The sequence below is a fragment of the Lynx canadensis genome, chromosome A1 (assembly GCF_007474595.2).
Source record: "Lynx canadensis isolate LIC74 chromosome A1, mLynCan4.pri.v2, whole genome shotgun sequence".
Lineage (NCBI taxonomy): Eukaryota > Metazoa > Chordata > Mammalia > Carnivora > Felidae > Lynx > Lynx canadensis.
The window spans coordinates 197,283,956-197,308,835 of NC_044303.2; the positions used below are offsets into that span (position 1 = coordinate 197,283,956).

Below are 24,880 nucleotides of genomic sequence, written 5' to 3' on the forward strand. Positions count from 1 at the left end.
TTTGGATATTTTTCTTCTCAACAAACTAGTATAATTAAAAGTACTATACATATTTAAAATTTTTTTTAATGTTTATTTATTTTTGAGAAAGACAGAGACAGAGTGTGAACGGGGAAGCGGCAGAAAGAAAGGGAGACAGAATCTGGAGCAGGCTCTAGGCTCCGAGCTGTCAGCACAGAGCCTGTTGCGGGGCTTGAACTCACAAACTGTGAGATCATGACCTGAGCCGATCATGATTGGCTTAACCGACTGAACCACCCAGGTGCCCCGTTATTTAAAATTTTTTTAAAGTTTATTTATTTTTAGAGACAGAGGGAGAGAGAATCCCATGCAGGTCCATGCTGTCAGAACAGAGCCTGACATGGGACTCAGTCACATGAACCACGAGATCATGACCTGAGCCAAGACCAGGAGTTGGACGCTTAACCAACTGAACCATCCAGGCGCCCCAAAAGCACTATACATATTTTTAAATCCTTAATACTTAGGAGAGGAAAACAGTGCCCTCTGGCTGAGTCCTGGGGTTCCATCTCACTGTCAGCACCTTACCTGTGGTCACCATTTTGTGTCAGGGTTACTGACATGATTTTGAGTTTCTTCCCTCACCTTTCTTCTCCTGAAGTCCACTTTGCACATGTCAGATCTATTGACATCATGCGATGGCCCCCTGCCCACGTGTCTTTGGTGTCCCCTAAATGCCTTAAAAAAAAAAAAAAAAAAAAGACGATCATTCAGTTGAGTTTTAGCACCCTCTAGAGTTAGCTACAACCTACGTTTCTAGCTTGCTTGTTCCCTACGATTCAGTGTATGTGCTGCTCCTGGATAGGCCGTTTTCTTCCACTCCAACCCCATGTCTGCTGGTGTGCCTTTACCTGAATGCCTTGCCCTGCTCCCTACCTAGGTAGGCCCTGAACATAAGGCCCTTCAAGAATTAACTGGAGTCCTCTTTCTCCTAGCCTTTCTTGAGGAATTAAGCACCCTTCTGTCTCTCAGGTCCTTGGCACTTTTTGTCTCTACCACTCAAACGCTTAAATGTTTATGTTCTGTGGCTCTTTGACTAGACTGTAAGCTCCATGGGAGCAGGGACCCTTGTAACCTTAATGGTGCCTAGCACTGTGCTGGGCATTCATAGGCACTTCAATAAACATTTGTGTATAAATTGATATACATGTGTAATGTGTCAATGCCACCTTTTAAAAAAGCTGTTTGAAGCATTGATTCTACCAGAAAATGACTTGCAGATAGGGCAGGGCTGTCCTCTATTTAAAAGAATTTGCAAAGGTTTTCCATGAGTATCTTTGCCTCAAATATATTATTCCAGGTTATCATCTGTTCTTTGATAATGAAGAATTTCAACTGTTTCCTTCCATATAAAGGTATTGCAGAATTTATACACACAAGACTTTGGTATGAAAGGCTTTATTTAAGTGCCTTGCATATAGTAGTATTGAGTAAATATGTGCCTAAACTTGTTTTAAAAAATAGGAAGAGAGAGAGGGGGTACCTGGGTGGCTCAACTGGTTAAGTGTCTGACTTCAGATCAGTCATGATCTCATGGTTTGTGGGTTCAAACACCACATCGGGCTTTCTGCTGTCAGTGTAGAGCCTGCTTTGGATCCTCTGTCTCCCTCTCTCTCTGCCTCTCCCCCACTCTCTCTCTCTCAAAAATAAACATTTTTTTTAAATCTCACATTGACTCTAGTGTATCATATGAATTAGATCCTATTAGATAGAAATCATATCTAAAGCAGAACTTTTGCGGTCTGGTTTACACTGGATAAACCTTTGATCCTGTTGGACATTAGGGTTTTTGTTTGATGCTTTGCTTTTTAAACTAAAAGAATCTAATATTATCCCTTTTGAGTCTGCTGTCTTTATCAGGCCATGATTTCTCCCTGACCCTCCTGTCCCTCGTCCCCAACTTGAGGATTTATTTTACCCCAGTTGACCAATCTACTCTGTAGGCCAATATTCTGGAACTAGGCAGCTACCTCAGCCGAGCTGTTAAGAGGATAAAGTATACCTGGCCCAGACTATGTATTTTATAAGTGCTATCTATGGTCATTAGTTTCCATCCCTATTTGGGACTTTACAGGTACTTTTTAGAGGCAGGGACCTCCCTTGCCAGACCTTTTTTTCACTAACAGATCTTGGGGTTTAGTGTTCTGGAACCACCCAGCCTAATCATTAGATAAAATTCAAGTTTTCTTTGTCCTGTTCTTAAGATGGGTTCTTTCATTAAAAAGGAAAGAAGCTAAGAATTATTGCCTGTTATATTCCAAGAACCGTTTTACTCCTTATCATTTAATCTTTCCAGAAAATTGCAATGCAAAAGGACAAATAGGCTCAGATAATGTATTCCAAAGTTGCATACCTCTTAATTGTTCCTACTACCAGAGGCCATAGTTCTTTGAAGTGGAATGTTGTAGCACATTCTGGCCACCAGAGGGCAGAGGAAGACTACATAATGGAAAAATTTGGCCAATCGAAGAATCCTTAGAAGCGGCCATGTGTAATTTCTCTGACATGGCAAAGATTGAAAAGGACGACAAGGAGAGAAAAGACACAGGATGTGAGACTTGTTCGGGCAACTAAGAAATAACTGACTTGGACCACCTTGTGATCCACCCCATTGCACATCTACCCCTTCACCAGTGACTTTTTCCAACCATTGATAACCACAGGCCGTGTAATTGACCCTGGACAGATAGACATGCTCTGCAAATGAGGCAATGTTAGAGAATTGACTATCCACCAAACATATCCATGCTTGTAATAGTCATACATTGGACCTTATACCCACTGCTGGCCATGAAGTCTCTAAGGATGAAATACATGGCCCTATCTTCAAGGAGTCCAGTTAGGAGAGGAGAGAGGAAAAAACAACAGAATGGTAAATGCCATTTTAGAAAATATACAGAGATGAAGCCCAAAGGGAGACCCCGCATGAGAGAAGAGGAATTCAGTGGGAAATTTTGGCAAGAGCAAGGGACATTTAGTAAGAAGTATTTGGAAAGACTAGTAAAAAGCTAGGCATATGGGGCTGGGAGGCAACTCCTGGTGGAAGGAACAGCGTAACAAGAGCGTATATAACAGTATTTTTAAACGGCCCATTTGGGATCACCTAAGGTCAGAGGTTATGTCAAGCAAAGGGATGTATGGCAGGACAAGAGGTTGAAGATGTAAGCAAGGGCAAAGTTTTTGGGTTTTTTTTTGTTTTTTTTTTTTTACTGTTTATTTTTTAGAGAGAGAAACAGAGCATGAGTGGGGAAGGGGCAGAGAGAGAGGGAGACACAGAATCTGAAGCAGGCTCTAGGCTCTGAGCTGTCAGCACAGAGCACGACGTGGAGCTTGAACCCATGAGCCATGAGATCATGACCTGAGCGATAGATGCTTAACGGACTGAACCACCCAGGTGCCCCAAGGGCAAAGTTTTTAAGGCCTCGTTGGCTACAGCATTAGTTCTGAACTTATTCTGAAAACACTAGAGAACCACTTAGAAATAGCAAAGGTCCTTTCTTTCTTTCTTTCTTTCTTTTTTTAAAGAAAATAATTGATAACTAGTGTGGAGGCTGAGTGGTGGAGAAACAGATTAGCTAGTCAGGCTGTGGCATAGTCCTGAAGATAAATGAACATTCAGGGCAAGAAAGAGATGTTGAAAGAGATGGATTTGGTGATTGAATTGAAGAGGAATATTCTAGGATTTCCCAGGTTTCTGGCTTGAGTTGCTGGGTCATGCCATGATCAAGCTAGGTCAACGGGAAAAGAGGAGTTTGAGGATGTGTTGCATGTGACGTGCCTCTGGGCACCCAGGCACAGTTGTCCAATAACAGCTCTGGAGATTTATATATAGACAGGCTGGTGTTCTATCTAGAAGGGCTGGAAATCGTGTTTGGCTGCCACGAGCATGCAGATAATAAAGCAACGGAAGCCATAGACGTGGATGTAGTCATCTGGAGAGAGTTTATAATGCAAAATGGTCATGACGTGGGGTCTGTGAACCAACCTTTTTAATAATGTGGATATTTTTACATGCACATGTGGTATTTCTCCAAGAGTCATACTTTCATCGGTCTCAATCAGATCTGAAAATTAAAAACGAGCAATGATGCTAAATGAGGAGAGAAGAGACCAAGAACATGAGCACCGAAAGGACAGATGGGGAAGCAGAGCCCTCCAAGGCACCTGCAGAGATGCTACAGAGTGTGTGAGGCACTTCACAAGGCTCTGCACGCCAGGTGCTGCGTGCAGACAGGGTGAGTACAGAGGACAGCAAGATTGGAAGGGCCCTTAGACGACCATTCAGTCCAACTCCTTCATTCTGTGTATAAGGTGTTAGCCTCCGCTTACTGACGGGGAAAATGTGGCGCAAAATTCACTTACTGAAATTCAGAGTTAGGACTAGCGAGACATTAGCCATTTTGGGGTTTTCGGATTCCAACATGGTACAGAGTAGTAGTCGTCAGGCAACATGAGAACTGGAAGGTTCCTCAAGCAATCTAGTGCTCCTCCCCTCTTCACTGATGAAAAAATTGAGTCCCCAAAGGGTTAATGTACTCACTCAGGATCACAAAGCAGAGACAAAAGAACTGGGTTTCTTTATGCATTATGGCTTTCTGTAAGGACAGATCCTCTTGTCATAGTTGGGAAAAATTAATGACCGGATCCCTCTCCAAATGTAAAGAGATGGTATTTTAAAGATCACTGGTGACCTGAATGTATTTCTTAGTGAAGCACTTAAATAATTTAGACACAGAGTAATATTTTATTAGCATTAACAATTTATTAGCAGAATGAAATGACACCTCTAGATCTCAACACGTACAGGATCTTACATAATAAACAACATGAACATATCCTTCCAGAAGAAAAACATCTGCTATTAACCAACTACCCACCCCCCCCTCCTGCAATAGACTGCAATCCATCAACTCATTCTCATCCCATAGAGGGTTAAGCATGATTTATATAGAATGGCATCAAGGCACTTGCTTTAATTAAAAAAAGATATATGTGGTATAAAACATGTTCCCAAAAGTCATTAGCCTTGAACAATTGGGGAAAAAAAGGGCAGTATACTTTTTTAGGGAATAGACAAAACTGAGAATTTACGTTCATTCACCTGTCACCCTGATATTGTCTTGATTTGTATGTAACATTGCAAAGGAGACAAAAAAAGGTAGCGTTGTATATAGATTGATTTGTTCCCACTAATTTTTGAGAAATCATGGTAGCATCAGAATTCAAATACTAATTCCCCAACTGATTTGAATGGAAAAGGCAAGAACTTTTTGATTCCCAGCATCTTATTATTTTAGGGGTGAGGGACGGGGGGATGGGAGATGGGGAAAAGGGGGTGTGAACTTCCCTAAAATAAGTTAATGTCAAAAAAATTTTTCTAAGTTTATTTGAGAGACAGAAAGATTGTGAGTGGGGGGAGGGGTAGAGAGAGAGGAAGAGAGAGAGAGAATCCCAAGCAGGCTCTGTGCTGTCAGTGCAGAGCCCAATGCAGGGCTCGATCCCACAAACCATGAGATCATGACCTGAGCCAAAATCAAAAGTCAGAGCTTAACTGACTGAGCCACCCACGTGCCCCGTAAAATAAGTCCATTAAAGCTGCAGTTAAAAATCCTTTCTGGCTAAGTCTGCTTGTCTATTTGCCAACTAAAAAACCTTCAGTTAGAAATTTTGCCGTTGGTATTTTGTTTATATTGGATTAGATTATACTAATTACATTGTAAGTATTTGGCCTTTTTAAGAGCTATAATTCAAGTCCAAAAAAGGTACAATGCTCCAGTGCAGACTTGCAAACATCATATCTCCAATGAACGCATCTGGTGTCCTTCATTATTCTAGTTTTCATAATTCAGTATCTCCTTATCTTATGTCATTAAGAGAAAAATAAAATTCATATCAAAAAATTCACTATTTAGTACATTGCTTATTTAACTTTCCCAACTGTATTGAATATGTTCACTTAAAAATTTTAGGTGCAAAACACTTTTCAAAAATAGTCCTTGTTAGGATAAAAATTACCTTATAAAAATAAATCTTCTCCTACTCCCACATCTAAATTCTCCATCCCTAAAGTTACTAATGTTTGTTTTTTAAAAACTAAAATGTACCTTTAACTTACAATATTTCAATAGTGTTTTACTTTAATCATAGGCTGTGATAACAAACCAGTAGGCTTATTATTTGGGCCTGTTCCATTAAAATTTTCATTCTTGTTATTAGCACCTGATGATTCCAATCATGATTATCTAATAAAATCTTAGTACAAACGGAAAAAAAAGCCAAATTAGTTCAAAGGCTAAAAGCTTTCTAGATCTGATTTCCTCTTCTTTGCAGTTTTTTAAACCCAGCTTCAAATTAAGGCATCACTAAAATAGAGAAAGAAAACAGATGCAAAAAATGAAAAACATCAAAGAACAGAAAAACTAAACGAAGTCTAAATCCTATTCATGGGATTTTTACCATGTCACTGGAATCATTCCCTGAATAGACCAGGAGTGTTAATGCCTCCTTGTTTCCCTCAGTTGCCGGTCTTCTGCTCAGACCTCAGTCCAGGCTCAGCTTAGCCCCTCCATAAACCCCTCCAAGTGTCCTGGGTGTTATCCTAGGAGGGTGACCAGTATAGCCCATCTACGAGATTTAGTACCATAGTTCTAGTACTTGGTGCAGGACCCTAGACTCCAGCATGGATCCTCAGTAAGTACTGAGATATTATCTACATTGCTGAAAAAACAAAACAAAACCCTATAGCTCATCTGTAGCAATACACAAAGGAAAACAATCCTTAAGAACAATAACAAGCATCACAAAGCTCAAATTTATCACTGTAACTTCTAGACTAATTTAAGTTCCCAAGAAATTCATGGTGTTTTTCTCAGTTTCATATTAAGATCAGGGCTAAAAGCCAGACAATGCATTCTTCAGTGACCCACTGCTAAGAAAAATCCCCTTACAGAGAATTATTGTTCTGGTTAAAACATTTTCATTAGCATTAGACTAGTCTAATGAACTCATCGAACTTCTTGATACATGTTTAAAGATTACCATGTACCATACTGTAAATTTACCAACAAATTTTGGCTTCAATGACTACTACTGTTTAAAAGCTAAGTCAGACTATCACAATTTGTTTTCCTTTGGTCCTATTAAACAAAACTTGTCAACTAGACATCTGTCACTTCTACCACCATCAGAGGCTATAGTCACTCAGTCTAGTGCTCCGGAGCAGGTCCACTGGGCCTTTGCCCCAGCCCTGGGGTACCGCATGCTCCTCAGCTCTTTCTGCTTTGGTGAATCTACCCTCCCTTTCTCGTAACAGAACCCAGTTCCGACCTTGCTGTCAAAACTAAGGTGTGGCTCCTAATCCTGATCTCCCAAAGTCAGGACCAACCAGGGATTGGACTCCATTCAACTGAGTCCCTCTCCTTTCTCCCTCATTTGGTCAGAGATAGTCTTTTTTCGATGGTGTATTCCCTTCACTCCTCTTGACAGTTACCCTCACTCTTTCTGTTTTTGGCATACTCCCCCCTTCCAGTTTTTACTATCAAGAATGTACACATTACGTTTCAATTAAATGACCATTTTAAGATATTTAGAATTTTATACATTTGTCAATAAGCAACGAGAAAACACTTTGTTTAGACGCTAAAGTTTAAGGTATGCAAGATATTTTTGTATCAATAAAGTATGTAAAGTATCAGTTATTGAACTCAAGGTCTAAGCCCTTGAGCAAGAAAGAAAATGAAAACAATAGTTTTGTTGGTGAACTAGATTTTGGTTTCGGATTTGATTTTTTTAAACACTAGCAATCAACAATGTGTAAGTATAGGTGGACCAAAGCAGAGGATAGAGCTATAAATTCTAGTGAAATCTTAAGTGTTTTTGTAAGTAGCTACCAAAAGCAGAATCTGTTTGTTTGTTTGTCTGTTTGTTTGTTTGTTTGGGTAGGAGAGGAACAAACCAGAACACAATTCGAGAATTTGCTAATTGCATACAGCTCCATTAATTGCTTATATCCACATGTGGACAGAAATGCCAGGTAAAAATCAGACCCTGTTACTCCTAAGGGATTCTCCAAATTCTGTGGACACTTTTCTTTGCTGTGGTAGTGTTTGCTAAATTACAGACAGGGTCATCTTGAACATGTACTTATTTACTCTCTCACATGACATTAGACATCTATAATGGTCGGGATTCAAACCTGCCTTGCGGGAGGGGGAACAGGGATTAAAAACAAATAAACAACCAAGACACTGGAATTTTACTATTTCTATCCCTAAAACTGGGTAGAAAGGGCAAATATTGGCTGAAAGCAAACCAAAAAACCCCACGAATACAAACGGTAGTTAACATTTCTGAAATTCTAGACTTAAGTTCTAAAAGGATGTCAAAATTTAGTACTATTATATTTAATCATGAAATCAATCACCTCAAAGACAGAAATCCAACTTTTTTACTGAGAAACTGCTTTAACAACTGAAAGGCATTTTCCATGTAAATAGATGGACAGAGCTCCACCAATAGAAAAGCAATACTTGAAATTTATGGAGCCCAAAAGAAAGCTAAATATGTTTTAAAGTGTCCCATTCTAATAGATGCCCTCCCCATGGGGTTTGGGTCTCACATTTAAATTGTTTAGAATGTAGTGCAGGTTAAAAAATGATTTGCGTTTTTGCAATTATTTTTCTTGCTTTAAATACTGTGGCTAAATGTTTTAACGTCCTCTAAATTAGTCTCCTCGTCCTAACTTTGGAAAACCTGTGTTTTTTCTTGTCTATCAAGGTCCACATACAGGACGATAAGCTTTCAATGCCAGACATTCTTGCTTTTCAAAAGGAACTATTCCTGGAGCCACAACCTGTGGCCAGCTGTCATAAATAATACACCCACAGAATTTGGGATGTTTCTAAATCCTCTTGCATAACAGCTTTAGGCGGCCCAAAGAGTTAAAAGCTGTCACTGTCATCCATATTTACTGGACATCAATAGGGTGCCTGACAGTAAGCATTAGCTTTGTTTTCACTAAAACATCCACCAATTAATTATTGATGTTCTTCTGGAAGCACGTTATCACTTCCATGCATTCTTTTCCATTGGTTACAATAAAATATTCTTGCAGAGTAAAGATGAACAGTACCTCCTACTTGAGAAAGACTGTCAATCCGCAGTGGACCCTCACTAAAATGCCAAGGGAAGGGGAAAAAAATTCACTGCTAAGTATACAAATTCTTAAGGGAAACTGTCAATCATTCCTTTTTGCAATCCATCCAACAGTTTGCCTCGAGCTCATTAAAAATGCCGTCTAGACTTGTGGAGTTGGCATTCTGCCTTCTACCTGGCAAGCTAGTTGCTGGTAATCCACAACAGTGTAAGACAGATTCCATGGGAAACAATGGATGAATGAAAGCTACACCAGAGCTTAATGGTAGAGAAATACTCAGAAACAGGGATTGATTGAGGTCACAGAAAAGACAGGGCAGATTCCCATTATTTTGGCTGATTATGAGCAAGAGCCCTTTGCTTATCCACTTACCCTAAACAAAAAGGCATGAATAAAAACATCAAGTGTATTACAGAGAATGCTGTAAGTAATATGAGGCTGGCTGGTAGGATTTCACAAGCCTGCCCAGCCATCCAGCTCCTAATAAGATAGTGCCCGTGGTTCCTTGCCTTAAGGCAAGGAATGGTGCTCTCGTATTAAAAGCCACAGATCTTACTGCTGTCTAGGGAGTAAAGACTGGGAATGGAGAAACACAAGTAAGAACGAACCTGGTGCTCCAGAAGTCTCCCGACCTGCTGGTGTAAGAGCAGGCACAACACTGTTTCCCTGCCTCCTTTCTACTCCCTCTCCAAAGAGCCATTATCAAGCAGGCTCCAGCACTTCCCAGAATGTCAACGACAGCTTTACTTCCTGGAGAAGGAAGAATCCAAATGCGAATCTTCTAAAACACATGATGGTAATTAAGTTTGGGGGTCACTTTACAGTTCAATTCAATAGACATTTAATTCCAAGAATACCTCATATCTGCAAGAAAGCTTGAAACCATGGTATTTTCTTCTTTTTGATTCTGGTTGACTATAAGCTCTACTCTGCTGCATATGTGTAGATATCTACAAAGGCCATCAGCTTCATAGGAATAATACCTAATCATCAGGTTAAAATTTCAAGTGTGCAACATTTTCTGCTGTGGAACTGGAAAGTGTTACAGACTTCAAACTAACCTACTGGCTAGACATAAGTATTCTTTCCATCTACTTTCTCAGTCACTGGAAGGACTTAGACCATTGGGAATACATACTCCTTTCTGATTCTGATATTCTTCTGCAAAAGCCATCGCTTCATACACACTATAAAAGAGAAGGTTTTCTTCTTCCTTTTTGCAATAGTCTCCGCAGGCCAGGGAATCCCTCACAGAGGGATTGCACTGAGCCAGCAGAACCTGGATGCCAATGGCTTCATAATCTCTACGAACTTCTTTCAGGGTGTGGATCCCTGCTGTATCTAAAAACTGTATTGCACTGCAGTCAATTACTATGGTATGGAGATCCAAAGGATCATGGGAAAGTTGCAGTGAAACTTCATCCTGGATTCCACTGAAAATCACTGTCTCCTTTGTGATCTTTGTCTTGGCAGCCTTCTTCTGAGCTGCCTTTACTAAGACTGGGTTGAGAGTTTTTTTGTATAAAGCAGATTTAAAACATTCTTTGTTTATGTAGTAGAGAGGGGCTACAAAACGGAATATCTTGACGCCCGGCTTTGTCTGAAGATTCTTGTAAGCAGACATGGATTCAAAGATTTCGGACTCTTCCACCCAGCCAAGCAATGAAATCTTTGGCTTCTGTGTGCGGAGAATGACACAAAACATAGAAAAACAAACCCCAATAAGCAGGCCTATTTCAGTACTTATCAGTGCAGAGGACAGCATAGTGACAAACCAGATAACTGTATCCATTCTGCTAACCTTCCACATTTTGGGTAGATCCTTAAATTTACGTAGGGCTCCCCGGAGATTTACAATAGTGATCACACCAAGGACACTTTTCTGAAGAGAATAGAATAAAGGAGCAATTACCAGGAGGACCAACAAAAGAACCAAAGCTGTCACCACAGCAGAAAGCTGAGTTTGGCAGCCTGTTGATTCTTTAACCAAAGTCTTCGCAAGAGCCGCGCTAGTAGTAAAGCAGTGGAAGAAGGAAGGGATGATATTGCAAAAGCCAATGGCATACATTTCCTGATTAGCTCTGACTGTGTAGCCATGTTTCTTGGCAAACATCTCAGAAAGTGATACAGTGATAGCAAAACCAATGATAGAAATAGCTATTGCGTCTACAGCCAAACTGGGAATTAAGTTCCAGTCCGGTGCTTTGGGTGGCATAAACCCCGTGGGAATATGTCCAGCAATACTGCTATTGTATTTCTCGTGGAGTTTCCCAAAATGAGAAGCTAATGTGGCTGCCACGACGACAATGAGTTCGGTAGGAATTGGTGCCTTAAGCCTGGACTTGAAGTGCTCATTGAGTTCTTTGGTTGGCAAAAGAACCAAAAGGCACAAAAGGCTGGTGATGAGATCACAGATATTGGTCCTATGGATGTTTCTGAAGATATGTATCCAAGTAGTGATGAGCGAGCCCACACCATTACTCCGAGGAAGGCTGAGCCCAAGGAGGTACTTGGCCTGAGATGTAAGAATAGTGAAGGAGGCACCAGTGACAAATCCACTCAGCAAGGCATCTGAGAGGTAGACAGAAACAAAGCCCACTTGAAAGAAGCCCATCGCTACCTGGAAGGAAGGATATACAAGTGTTAAATATAAATGGAAAAGAGCTTCTAAATCCTCTAATATCCTGGCACTGCCTTGCATGGAGACATACATCAGAGCATCACAAAATGTCAGAGGTAGAAAAAAACACAATCATACATCAGCCCTCTCATTTTACAAAGAGAGGATTCATTTTACTGACACTCAGAGGGTTAAGCAACTGGTCCAAAGTCCCACTGTTCCTCAGCCTGGATAAGACAAGAACTTAGGATTCCTACCTTCTTGTACAATGTTTCTGAAATGTGAATAAAGTTCAGACCTCAAGAAAACAATTTCCAAGGATCCACAAAAAATTACAAAAACTCAAATTGGAAAAATTCTTCTAATGACAAGGGCATGTATTTCCGTTAAATTATAAATCGTTACCATAAAAGTTTTAATTAATAAAAAAATTTTGATTCACATCAAAATAGAATCACATTTAAATTATAGAACAGTCTTTAACCTCACGCTGAGAAACTATTCTCATTCAGTGTGTATGTGCTTATGCCAAACTGCTTCCCATATTAATTCTGCATCGTCAAAGATACAACATTTTTACTTCTTTATTTTTTTCCTCTTCCCGATAATTCCTCAGAATTTCCCTGAGCCCTTCCTCATTCTTGGTGAGACATAATAACAAAAAAGCAAAACCGGACCCTGAAGAGCACCACTCTGCACAGCAGCCCCTTCTCTTCCTCTTTCCCAGGCACCAAACTAAGTGAGCTACTCTTCCCTTTCCCATATTGGAACCAGATGCCTATAATGGAGAAGAGGTTTAATGCTGGCATCGACTCCCAGATGCTAAAAGACAGGGGTGTGATGATAATGGTAGGTTTGCGGATTCTATGGGAGACCCAAGGAGAATTTAATTTGTAATCCTTTCTTCTGGCTAATCATATGAAATAGTGGTTCTCAACTTGTTCCCTAGCAGTCCACAGGAAGTGCTGTCTTTAGTGAGAGTCACTTACTAGAGCAACGATTCTAAAGTGGGGTTGGTGGCGGGGCGGGCATCTATAGTTTGAAACCTCCTGCACTCCTCCCTCTGCCAACCCTCATCCTGTTACCCTCCTCCTGCTTGTTAGTGCTGACTCTGCCAATAAGGAACCACACACAATCTCAAGAAAACCCAGTGTTTCTCAACATGTAAAATTAAGGAGTTGTACTAGGTGATCTGAGGTCCCTTTCTGGTCTACATTTTGCAACCAAATAATTACAATCTGGCTGACTGAAATTCACTGGTTCAGAGGCAGCCTAAGGTTGAGGAAAGAGAAGCAGCCTTATCTTCCATGTGGAGTCAAACTATGGTCTGAATTTTGGCTCTATCCCTCACATATCCTAAGCATTCAGTAAATGACAGCTTTAACTACTATGATCTCTGAGATCCCTTACAGATCTGAGATTTCATGTACGGTGATTTCTTTTGGTAGAAGCAACCACCCGTTCCATTGTTTCTTACCTGATAAACTCCAGCCATAAAGGTCACAGTGCTGCCAACTGCAATTGCATAGCAACTTCTGTCACATATCCAGTCTGATGTCTGGTTTAATAATGTGCTCCCATTTGAAACCATCCCTAAAGAAGGAGGAGTATGGGCAGTGTCATAGCCGGCTTTGTGTAGTTCTCGGTCAACTACCTCACCAATCATAAGGCACAATATTCCAAAAATGCCCACAGAGATGTGACGGGAGGTACCCAATAGGAAATAAATGATGCTGGCAAAAAAAGAGGTGTACAGACCATAGATAGGTTCTTGGCCAGCCAAGAGGGAATAAGCGATGGATTGGGGTACTAATAAGATGCCCACAATCAAGCCAGACATCACATCCCCTAAAATGTTTTTCTTCAGATCATACTTTGGGAGCCATCGCAAAACAGGAAGGAAACCAAAAATCACATTTTTGGCTTTGGTTGGACTGCACTGGCAAGTCCTCCGCAATTTTTTAATGACAAATTTCTTGAAGTTAGTATTTGATTTCTCTTGAGGCTCCATATGGATCCTACGATAAGGTGTGCATTGATCATTGGCTTCAAACTGCTTGAAGTCGGTACTTGATTCATTTGCAGGCTCCGGAGGGATGTTACAGAGAGGGCCGTGTTGGTCATTTCCTTCAGATGAGTCAGTGAGTGACAGATCATGTTGCTCTTTACTTTCCAAAGACATTTCTGGAGATAGATGCTTCAGCCTCCTACCCCAAAGAAAAAACCAGGATTAACTGGTTAAGTAATTCTCAGTGCTCACACATTTTAACAGTCCTACTTGTCATCCATGAGAGTGAAGACGAGTTCAGTTCGGGGGTAGGTGTCTTATATTCACTTTCTTTAGTTAGTTGAGCCTCATATGTCTTGATCAGGGTAAACAAAAACAAACACCAAATATAGACCAAAAATAGCCAAGTCAAAGCAAATAATTGATTGGGTATAGGACTTCCCCAAAGTAAAAACCATCAAGGATTCTTCCCCATCTCTGCCTGGCTTCCCCTGCAGTTTTTCCCTCCAGAAAAGGTATCAGGGTGGCCTGTCTCCTACTATCACTATCTTCTTTCCAGGTTTTTCAGCCCCAGGTATACTGCAAAACAGGATCTAGTCTCAAAACTTTGCTGCTACCTGCAAGTCCCTGAAGCAAAGAAGATGGTCTTTTTTTTTTTCTTTTTGAATACACCATAAACTGTTTACCAGATACTTCACAAATCAGTGTGTTTGTGTTAGCTGTTTGCTTAGCTTAGAATGGCCATCAACCTCTCTGCCCATCAAGATTCTAATCATTTTTATACCCAGTTAAACAACACTACCCTTTCTACAAAGCACTGACCAATCCCCTAGCCCAAGTGAATCACTATACTTCTATATCCCATAGTATTTTTCACTTTCATTATAGTACTAATAATACTCTTGTGTTAGTTAAGTAAGAGTCTCTCCAGCTCTTGGAGGAAAGGATATCTCGCTCATCATTGTAATCACCAACAGGTGTATAGTAATTCCAAGATAGTAGGCTTACAAAATGTTTGAATGGATCAAAGAACAAATGAATACACACTTTATGACTGTGGGCAAACAGAGACAAAATATACTAGACAGAAGACTCAGAAAGTTTCCTGTTTTGGAACTGACAGAAAAATACACCCTTGCAAAGTAATCCACATTAATTTTGTTTGGATGAAGGGGCTATAGCTGATCCTCCCAATGAACAAGAGTAAAATAATAGTTACTTGATGGTCTCATTAAGTAGAAAAAGAAGAAAAGAACAGATTTAGATCACAACTTACCCTGAGCAAGTCAATCAGATTGGTGGATACACACAGCAGGTCTTCATTCCTCAATGCAACTGGTCTGTAACTCTCTTCTTACCTCCTACTTAGGTCAACCTAGTTGGAGTACATTTCTTAGGTCCTTTTATTTTGGAACAGCTCTTGGTGATTCCTGGGTCAAAGGGCTTTTCCAAACCTAAGATATGCAAAAGAGGCATAAGAAAAAAACCTAAGAAAATCCAAATCTTGCCCCACACGGCTGCTATCCGGGAAGGAAAAAGATAAAAATTAATACTAGAAAGTACAAGAGTGATGGAAACTATAAGAAATAATTGAATTGAAATACTAAAAGTGAAAAAACACAGTAATAGAGATGAAGAATGCCTCTGACAGGATCATCAACAGACTCGACAGAGCCAAAGAAAGAATCCATGAAATTGAGGATAGGTCAATAGAAATTACCCAAATTTAAAAAGAAAGAGAAAAGCAGATTTTTTTTTTTTAAATCAGTAACAACAATGTAAGAGAACATCCAAGAGCTATGGAAGATAGTAAACAATCTAACTCATGTGTACTTGGAATCCCAAAAGGAGAGGACAAAGAATGGAGAGAAGAAATATTTGAAGACATAATGGCCAAGAATTTTCCCAAATTAAAGGCAGACACCAAAGTATAGATCCAAGAATCTCAGAGAATACCAAAAACGACAAATATAGAAAGAAAAACCAAACAAAATCCCACACCTACACATATCATATTCAAGCTGCTGAAAACAAAGATAACAGCCTAAAAACGGCCAAATTAAAAACACACATTACATACAGAGGAATAAAGACAAAAATTACAGTGGACTTATTAGAAACATCGGAAGGTGACTGCGTAATACCTTTATCACAGAAAAATAGCTGTCAACCCAGAATTCTACACCTAGAGAAAATATCTTTTAGAAGATGAAGGAGAAACAAAGACTTTCCCAAACACTAAGAATATCCAGCAGACCAGCACTACCATGTATACATATACCAGACAGAAACTAGGGCTACACAAAACACAACAAAGAAATAAAGTCAAGGAATGGAACAAATGAAAGTCAAGTCAAATCCATGTTTTAATTTAAAATATCTTAAACTGCTCTAAAAGGTAAACATCTAAGCAACGGTAGGAATGTATTTTGTTTATAGCATACGCAAAATAAAATGTATAAAAATAGCACAAAAAAATGGGTAATTGGGAATTGTAAAGTCTTAAACTAGATGTGAAGTGATTCATTATTATTTGAAGGTAGGCTCTGATTAAAGATGTATTTGTAAACCCAAGAGGAACCACTAAATTTTTTGAAAGGCATAGACAGTAAGTTAATTGTGGAGATAACATGAGATCATAAAAAATTCTCAATCCAAAAGAAAACAAAAAAAGAGGGGGGAAAAAAGAGACCAAAAGTAGATGGAACACACTGAAAATAGCTGGCAGGATGGTAGAGTTTAAAACAAACATAAAAATAATCACATCAAATGTGAATGCTCTAAACATGCCAATGAAAAGGTAGCAAGTGTCAGATTAGATTAAAAATTAAGACCCAACTATATGCTATCTATAAGAAACCCACTGTAAATATAGATAGATTATAAAAGTGAAAGGACTTGTCCAATGCAGTAATTTATTTAGCTTGTAACTGACTGAGTCAGCTAATAAAATCCAGATTTTAGGACTCTAAGTATAGCTCTTTTTGAGCAAGGCACTATTCCTATCACCTATCTAATTAGCTTTCTCTAACCTCAGATAATTCCAAACACTTTAGAATTCAGCTGCTCTACACATCCCAGTTTCACCTACCTGCTACCCCAAATGACCTGGACTGATACCTACAAATGTGTACCCAACTCTCCTTTTACTATACTCTTGGCCGTGGCCCTTTTCCACCTCTAACTCTCAAAAACTTAGGTATTCATTCACAAACAGTCCTAGAAGTAGAACTGATACAGCCATCAGTCTGAATCCAAAAGCCACGTATAGTCTCCTTTATCTATTCTACTCACCTCCTAAAACTCTCAACACTATTTTTTTTACTTTCTCACACAGATTTTAAAACACAAAGCACCATAAAACTACATTAAAAATTATTTTACACTAAATGGTAGGTGTGACCTTCACACACAGTAAGCTCCTTGAGAGCAAGCTCCGGTCTAATTCATCTTTGTATCCCCCAACATGTCCAGGTATATGCTTTCCAAAATAGGAGCTAAAATATTTGCTAAGCAAATAACTCAAGTACAGGAAAAGTAGAATGCAAAGCAATATTTATTTTCAAGTGGAAATATCTCCTTTGGAACATATTTTTCAAATACCCCTTTTCGCACAAAAATTCTCTCACTTCCTTAAGCCAGTTACTGCTTTCAGTTATAGTATTCATCAATTGCTTCGTGGAAATTAAGACATGACAGTGTTTATCCTTGGAATAGAGCCTACAGCCAGACTTCCATTTTAAGGAGGCTGGAATACAAACTATACTTTCCATGAAGTTCAATAAAACACAAGTCTACCGTATCATCTGGGCCAGTTTCTCCCTTTATTAACATTGATAATCGAGAGTGAGAAAAGGAAAGGTTCAAGAGGAAAATACTTGAACCTTCCACATTACCTTGCAGGAATCACAGGGGAAGAAAAAAACAAAACGTCTGAACAGTGCATTTACCTATGCATACATTAAAGTACAATGGTAGTTTGAGTAACACAAAAAGGAACGACATTTCTTCACTTTATTCTTTAGCTGCACACATGCAGCTGTGACACCTAGAAAGCGGTGTGATCCAGGTGGCAGACAGGCAGCATTGACACAATTCCCGTGTGAATTACTGAGAGGCTAGAGCACTGGACTAGAAGAGAGGTTACATCCTTTCTGTATGAGCCTGATAGCAGTCAGCCAACTTCTTTTTGAAGATTTGGATAGAAGCAAACCAATGTCTGCTGTTGGTAATTACAGCACATACTTTTAACTAACAATGCATGTATAACAGTTCTGTAATTTGTGAAACTGAAGTGCCTTTTCAGAGGACAATCTTTTTCTTTTTAATTTTTGTTGTTTTTAATGCTTATTTTTGAGAGAGAGAGAGAGAGAAGCAGAGAGAGAAGGAGACACAGAATCCGAAGCAGGCTCCAGGCTCCAAGCTGTCAGCACAGAGCCCAACACAGGGCTCGAACCCACAAACCGTGAAATCATGACCTGAGTCGAAGTCGGACACTTCACCGACTGAGCCACCCAGGTGCCCCTTCTAAGCATCATAAGCTAACCACTGTGCTAGACACACTGCCTCAGAATCTAGACCCAAAACCAAGGGGTCAATCTTTCTTTCCTCTAACCTACTAATCGTATATATCATCCGTCAGTAAGTCCTGTCTGTGCTACCTCAAATATGATATCCACCTGCTCCCTACTGTCCAAAGTACCTGAACCTAATCACTTTTCACTCCCCTCTACCATCACATCTTATCTGGGCTACTCTAATGGCCTACAATACCTGAACCCTGCCTACCTCTCTACCCTCATTTCCTACTGGCCTTCTTGCTGTTCTGGAACACGCCAAGTTGATTCCCTTTCTAAGGTTTTTGCACTTGCTCAAGTTCTCTTTGCCTGTAATAATCACTCCCAGACCTTTGCAGGCTTTTTCTCATCCTTCAGGGCTCAGCCGGTGTATCATCCCCTTAGAGAGACATTCCTTGGCCATTCCAAATAAAATAATACTCCACTCCATCATTCTCTAAATCCTTACCTGGCTTTATTTCTTCATAGCACTTTCACAGGGACTTTTGAAATTATATAATGTATTTATACATTAAAAATACTATTATTTATAGTCTTTCTCGTATCCACAGTACCAAGAACAATACTTAGCACATAATAGATCAGTAAGTTCTTGCTAAAATGAATAAGAAACCCAGTTTCTACCAACAATCAAAGGACTAAGACAATTATAAACAGATAAGCTATAACACTCTACGTGCCATTAACAGAGGTTTGGCGTATTCTGAGAGTGGAGGATGAGCTGTAGGCCAATGTGAACAAGTTGTAAACAAGAAAGGAAAGGAAACTCAGGCAAGTAAAAGGTCACAGTATAATCCAAGACCCAGGAAAAAGTCACCTAGAATGTCAATTCCTAGGGTGAAGCTGCAGGAGGTTAAGACTAGAGTGAAAGACTGGTTTCGTATTTGATCCCAAGAAGCCTAGATTTCATCCTGTAAGCTACGGCTGACAAAGGCATAAACTCCAAGGCAGGGCAGGGATGGGAGAGGCTTGACATTTCAGTGGTAGAACAAGACCGGAGACACTAAAGGAGATGGACAAATCCAAGACGGATCGTGAGGTGCGACACGCACAAGGAAGAATGAGGTATAGGAACACGGAGGAGGAAACAAAAAGATAGGAGACAACAAAAAGTTTGACTTTAGGTTTCACAGGTTTGAAATTTCTATCAGATGTCCACATGAGGACGTCCAGTGAGCAACTGGAAATGGGGGTATCAGGCCCAAGAGAGAAGCCAAAACTGGAAAAGTAAATGGGGAGAGGAGGAACATATTGCACATAAAGGAACATATTAGCATATAAATGGTACCTCATTTTTTTCTCTGAATTCCCATTGTTTAGATGTTGGGGAGATGCTTTATCTTCCCAACTAGATTAAGAATTGTTCAAGGAGATGTTTTCTACTTTTCGTGTATTCTCACAATACCTAGCATAAAATCTGGCACACAGAAGGCACTTAATAAGTTGTTAATGGGTGGATTGGTTTTTATTATTATCATTTTAATGTTTATTTATTTTTGAGAGAGCAAGCAAGAGCATGTGCACAAGTGGGGGAGGGGCAGAGAGAGACGGAGACACAGAATCTGAAACAGGCTCCAGGCTCTGAGCTGTCAGCACAGAGCCCGACTCGGGGCTCGAACTCATGGACTGCGAGATCATGACCTGAGCCGAAGTCGGCTGCTCAACCAACTGAGCCACCCAGGTGCCCCTATTCATTTATTTTAAAAAAGAGAGCACAAGCAGGGGAGGGGCAGAGAGAGAGGGAGAGAGAATCCCAAGCAGGCTCCGCACTGTCGGTGTGCAGTTGAATGCGGGGCTCGAACTCACGAACCATGAAATCATGACCTGAGCTGGAGAACACCTACTGAGCCACCCAGGTGTCCCGAGTTTTTTTTTTTTAAGTTTATTTTAAGAGAGAAAGAAAGTGCACAGGCAGAGAGAGAGAGAGAGAGGGAGAGAGAGAGAGAATCCTGAGCAGGCTCCGCACATCAGCGCAGAGCCTGGCAAGGGGCTCGAACTCACAAATCGGGAGATAATGACTTGAGCCGAAATCAAGAGTTGGACACTCAACTGACTGAGCCTCCCAGGCGCCCCTTAAGTTTTAAAAATAAAAGTAGTGACAGTTGCACAACACAGTGAATCATACCTAATGCACTGAACTGCAAATTGAAAACGGTTAAAGTGGTCTATTTTACATTTTTAATATATATTTGAACATAAAACCAGGAGGAGAGGAAGCAGAGTATTAAAAGGCTCTTATACACAAAATGGTATAATAACGGCGAAGGCAGAGTGTGATAAATTAAGGATGCATACTATAAACCCTAATACAACTCCATTAATCACAGAGCTATGGCTAATAAACCAACAGAGGAGATAAAATGGAATCACAGAAAATAATACTAAACAATCCAAAAGAAAACAGAGAAGGGAAAATAAATCGCGACTCCATAAAGTAACCGAGATCTAAAGTTTGTGGGGAACTTGAAGTCTTAACATTAACCTCATACTAATGTGAACAAGTCACCTACCAAAAGACTCTCTCTCTTCACTTACGTGGAAAAATCTCAGTTACAACTAGGCTGTAACAGGTGTGGACTGTGCGGTTGGAAATAATTTTCCTGTACTCACACTTCTGGCAAGTAGTGGAACTGTGACGGGAAGCAAAGCCTGTGTGATTCACACGCACTCTGTCTCTCGACTGCTTCTTTTGAAACTTCTCAAATCTTCAGAAAAGTTGAAAGAATGATACATGCAGCACTGGTATATTCACAGTTCACCTATTAAACAATTTCACAATTCACCAATTGTCCATGTTTTGCTACGTCTGCACTTTTGCACCTCTCCATCCACACCGGTTGGTTGGTTTGGAGTTTTGTCCCCAGACGTACTTCAGCCTTAAACACCTAACTGAACCCGTCGTTTTTTTTTAACCACCATGCTGTGTTGCCTCTTTTTCAAAAGAAGCATTCATTAACAAGAGATCAAACCATTTGGATCACTCTTCGAAATCTGCAATGGCACCCCACCTCCTCCTGCATACGGTCTACAAAGTTTAGCACAGGCTTCTCTCTCTGAACGAGTTGAACCTGCCTTTCTTTTGCTTCCTTCCATGCTCTGGTGTTCTAGTCACCAATCTAGGAAAATATTAAGCATCCCTGGTTCCTCTGGGCCTTTGCTCATGTTGTTCACTCAGTCTGGAATGCCTTTCCTTTCTATCTCCATCTATCTTGGTCCTTTTCCTAATCCTTTAAGGCCCACCTCAAACGCCACTATGACGTATTGTTTCTGGTATAAAGCCCAATCAATGTAAGACGAAAAACTAAAATACCAAAGAGGAAAATAACTTCATGTAAAACCACGATCAAATAATAGTTCCTTGAAGAGTAAGTCACAGCTTTCAAAAAGATTTCATATACACCTCCCACTTGCCTCCTCAACAGATCTGAGAACAGATTATGAGTCCTCTCCTCCAATATGAGAAAAACCAAAGTTGTAGTCACTGCCTCAACTAGGAGGACCAAAGTCTCAACCCTCGTTTTCCAATTTCCAAGGCTCCCTCTCTTTCCAAAATACCACCTGACCCCCCAGATTTGTTTCCTTGCTAAGAAGTCTTCGGGGCTAGTTCAAATTGCCATTTTGTGGCCAAGTGCTCAACTCATAGTTCTGAGTCTTATTAATGTTAATCAGTGAAGGTGGCAAAACTCTTGAAGCTGTTGGCACAACATTATTGAAGCAGGTTTGGTAGAGGATTAAGAATGAAATCAATTTTATCTTTCACATTACACACGTGAGCTGGTAACGTTTTCATTTTCTTTTTTCTGTCAGCGGCAACAATGTAAAATTTATCTCTGTAACTGTACTTTGGCCAGAATAATAATTCAGATCCCAGCGAAGAGTCAAACAGGCCAAGCAGGTTGTTCCTACCTCCGTCTCCTTTTGCTGGCCCTCTAACTAGAATGGTGCTCGGGGCTGTGTTCATAGCTTTCCCTCTTGCTTTTAGGTTTCCACTCAAATACTACCCTAGGCAGTTCCTTCCCAGACACAACACATAAAACAGCATCACTGCCGCCACCACGCCTCCCTCCCTCATCCCTGCCCTGTACTCCTGTCCCCCTTACTTTGCTTTATTTTTCTCCATGGCCCTTCTTACCATCTCATACTTTATTTATTTATTTATTTATTTATTTATTTATTTATTTATTTAACTTTTGGTTAATTGTCTTTCTCATCAGTGCAGTAATTTGCTCTTTGGTTCACAGCTGTTATCTCCAGGGTCTTGAACCATGCTAGCACCTAATAAGTGCTTAACAAATATTTGTTGAGTGAATGGAGAAATGACAGTTGAACAGCTATGTAGTAAAGAAAAAGGAGGGGCGCCTGGGTGGCGCAGTCGGTTAAGCGTCCGACTTCAGCCAGGTCACGATCTCGCGGTCCGTGAGTTCGAGCCCCGCGTCAGGCTCTGGGCTGATGGCTCAGAGCCTGGAGCCTGTTTCCGATTCTGTGTCTCCCTCTCTCTCTGCCCCTCCCCCGTTCATGCTCTGTCTCTCTCTGTCTCAAAAAAAAAAATAAATAAACGTTGAAAAAAAAAATTAAAAAAAAGAAAAAGGAGTGACCTCTCTCTCTCTCCGCCTCCATGCGCCATAACTAAGTTTATGTCATGAAATTTCAGTGTGGCAAGCATCTGCTTGGGGGGGGTCTATGCTCACTAAAAGTGAAGTCAATGATCAAAATCCTCACCCCTCGTGAATCCAATGTGGACCTCTCCCCAGCCCTGAATGTGTTATCTCTAGATCTACCCCTGGGAGGCAGCATATTATAGTACAGTGATATTCAAGTGCAGTTTCTCAGGCAAATCCAGGGATGAGATCCAAGACTGAATCCCTGGAGACTCGGAGCCAGTGAGGTAAGGGCCCTACTAGGAAAATCACTGGATATGTCCTGGAGTTGAACAGATCTCTATTCAGATCCCAGCCACACTATTCAACAACTGTATGGCATGGGTGAAAAACTTCCTTTTATTCAGCATCATTTTCTCACCTGTAAAATGGGGATAACATTATCTAACTTTCAGGGCTATTGTAAAGCTAGCACAAGTACCCAGCACAGTGCCTGGCACATAGCATTTGTTCAATAAACGACAGTTACTAGTCCGTCCTTCGAGATTCTTGACGGGGAAAAAAAATGGGCTCCTGTCTTCCAGTAGGTTTGGCTTTCCTTTTCTCTCTTGATTTTCAAAAACAAAGAACTTCTGCTTAACCCAATACTGGATATCACACTGGTTCCAGATTTGACATAAAGAGCCCCAGAGAAAAGGAGGGGGGCGGAAAAAAAGGTACTAGAATGGGTGCCAGAAAGTTTAAGTCCTGAATGCTCCCAACTCATGTGGTCCCCAATCCGTGCAAAAAAAAAAAGGGACTCAGCCTTATATTCTATGAGTTTGGGAGAGGTGGGTACAAGTCCCAGCTCTGCAAATGACATGCTGTATAATTTCAGGAGAGGACCTGGCCCTCCCTCTCTGTGTCCTTTCAGTGTTCCCAACTATCCAGTGAAAGATTACAACTTAGTCTATGAGTCTCGAAGTACAGTCCCTGATTTGTACTTAACCAGATGTGTGGTTTTAAAAACCAAGAGAATGAGGTCCTCTCGCGTGTCCAAGCCTGGTTCCCCATCTGTCCGAGGGTGGGACGGTGGGTGGTGGCGGCGGCTCCTATCTCCCAGGTCTTTCTCCCAGTTTTCCGAGTTTGAGACGCCTAGACGAGGGCTCCGACACCAGAGCAGCACCGCTCTCTACGAGGTGCGGGGCATCCGCGTGATGTGGGGTGGAAGGTGGGTAGCCCTGAGGCCGAGGAGTGGGGTCGGAATCACCGCAGCGAGAGACGGGGGCTTTCATCCTGCTCCGGGTCTGCGGACCGAGGGTACAACCCTGACGCACACCCACCTACAACGGCCTGGCCACGACGCCCACGTCGACCGTTGGTCCGGGCTTCCTGCCACCACGTCTCCGGCACAGGCCAGAACGACCCTAAGAGGGGCCCGCCGACCGCATGGAGGCCGACACCGCTCGGTTCCCCCTTCTCGCGTCCCCTCCCCTCTTCTCACCTCTAGGTCCCTGGCCTCCCCGTGCGACGAGGCCCCGCCGCACGTCCTGCGCCGTGGCGAGGCTGAGGGGACACAGCAGCGCCGGCAGAGGTAGCCCGGTCCCGGGCCGGCCTCCCTTTAACCGGCCAGTCCCCTTCCCCGCCCATCGCCCGGCCCCCGAGGAAGGCGGGGCCCCACCGGGCGGGACCGCGGAGAGCGGCCTGGAAGCACCGGCGGAGAGGTGCGGAAGACCCAGCCAGTACGACGGCCCGGACGGTGGCAGTCACGTGGCCCCGCGGGCGAGCGACGCGGCCGCCAGCCAATGACGCGGCCCGGACCGCGGGGGTGCCGCCCGCTGGCTGTTTTCCTCCTCACGATTGGCTGCCCGGCAGGGCCGCGAGTCCCTGGTTCTTCGGCAGGTTCCTTCTCCGCTGGGGGCT

At 41.5% G+C, this 24,880-nt stretch overlaps 1 protein-coding gene across 2 annotated transcripts; it reads right to left on the minus strand.

Moving 5' to 3' along the window:
- Positions 1–5,705: 5,705 nt before the first annotated feature.
- SLC26A2 (solute carrier family 26 member 2) lies at positions 5,706–24,590 on the minus strand. 2 transcript variants are annotated; one of them, XM_030329515.1, is made up of 5 exons: positions 24,462–24,590; positions 20,991–21,139; positions 15,080–15,257; positions 13,273–14,002; positions 5,706–11,795 (listed from the first exon to the last, which is right to left on the minus strand). In XM_030329515.1, the coding sequence occupies exons 4-5, from the start codon at positions 13,975–13,977 to the stop codon at positions 10,275–10,277; spliced, it is 2,226 nt and encodes a 741-aa protein (XP_030185375.1). In that variant the 5' UTR covers positions 13,978–14,002; positions 15,080–15,257; positions 20,991–21,139; positions 24,462–24,590; the 3' UTR covers positions 5,706–10,274. The 2 variants fall into 2 exon arrangements, with proteins under 2 accessions (XP_030185375.1, XP_030185379.1); XM_030329519.1 differs by lacking the exon at positions 20,991–21,139.
- Between the last annotated feature and the right edge of the window lie 290 nt (positions 24,591–24,880).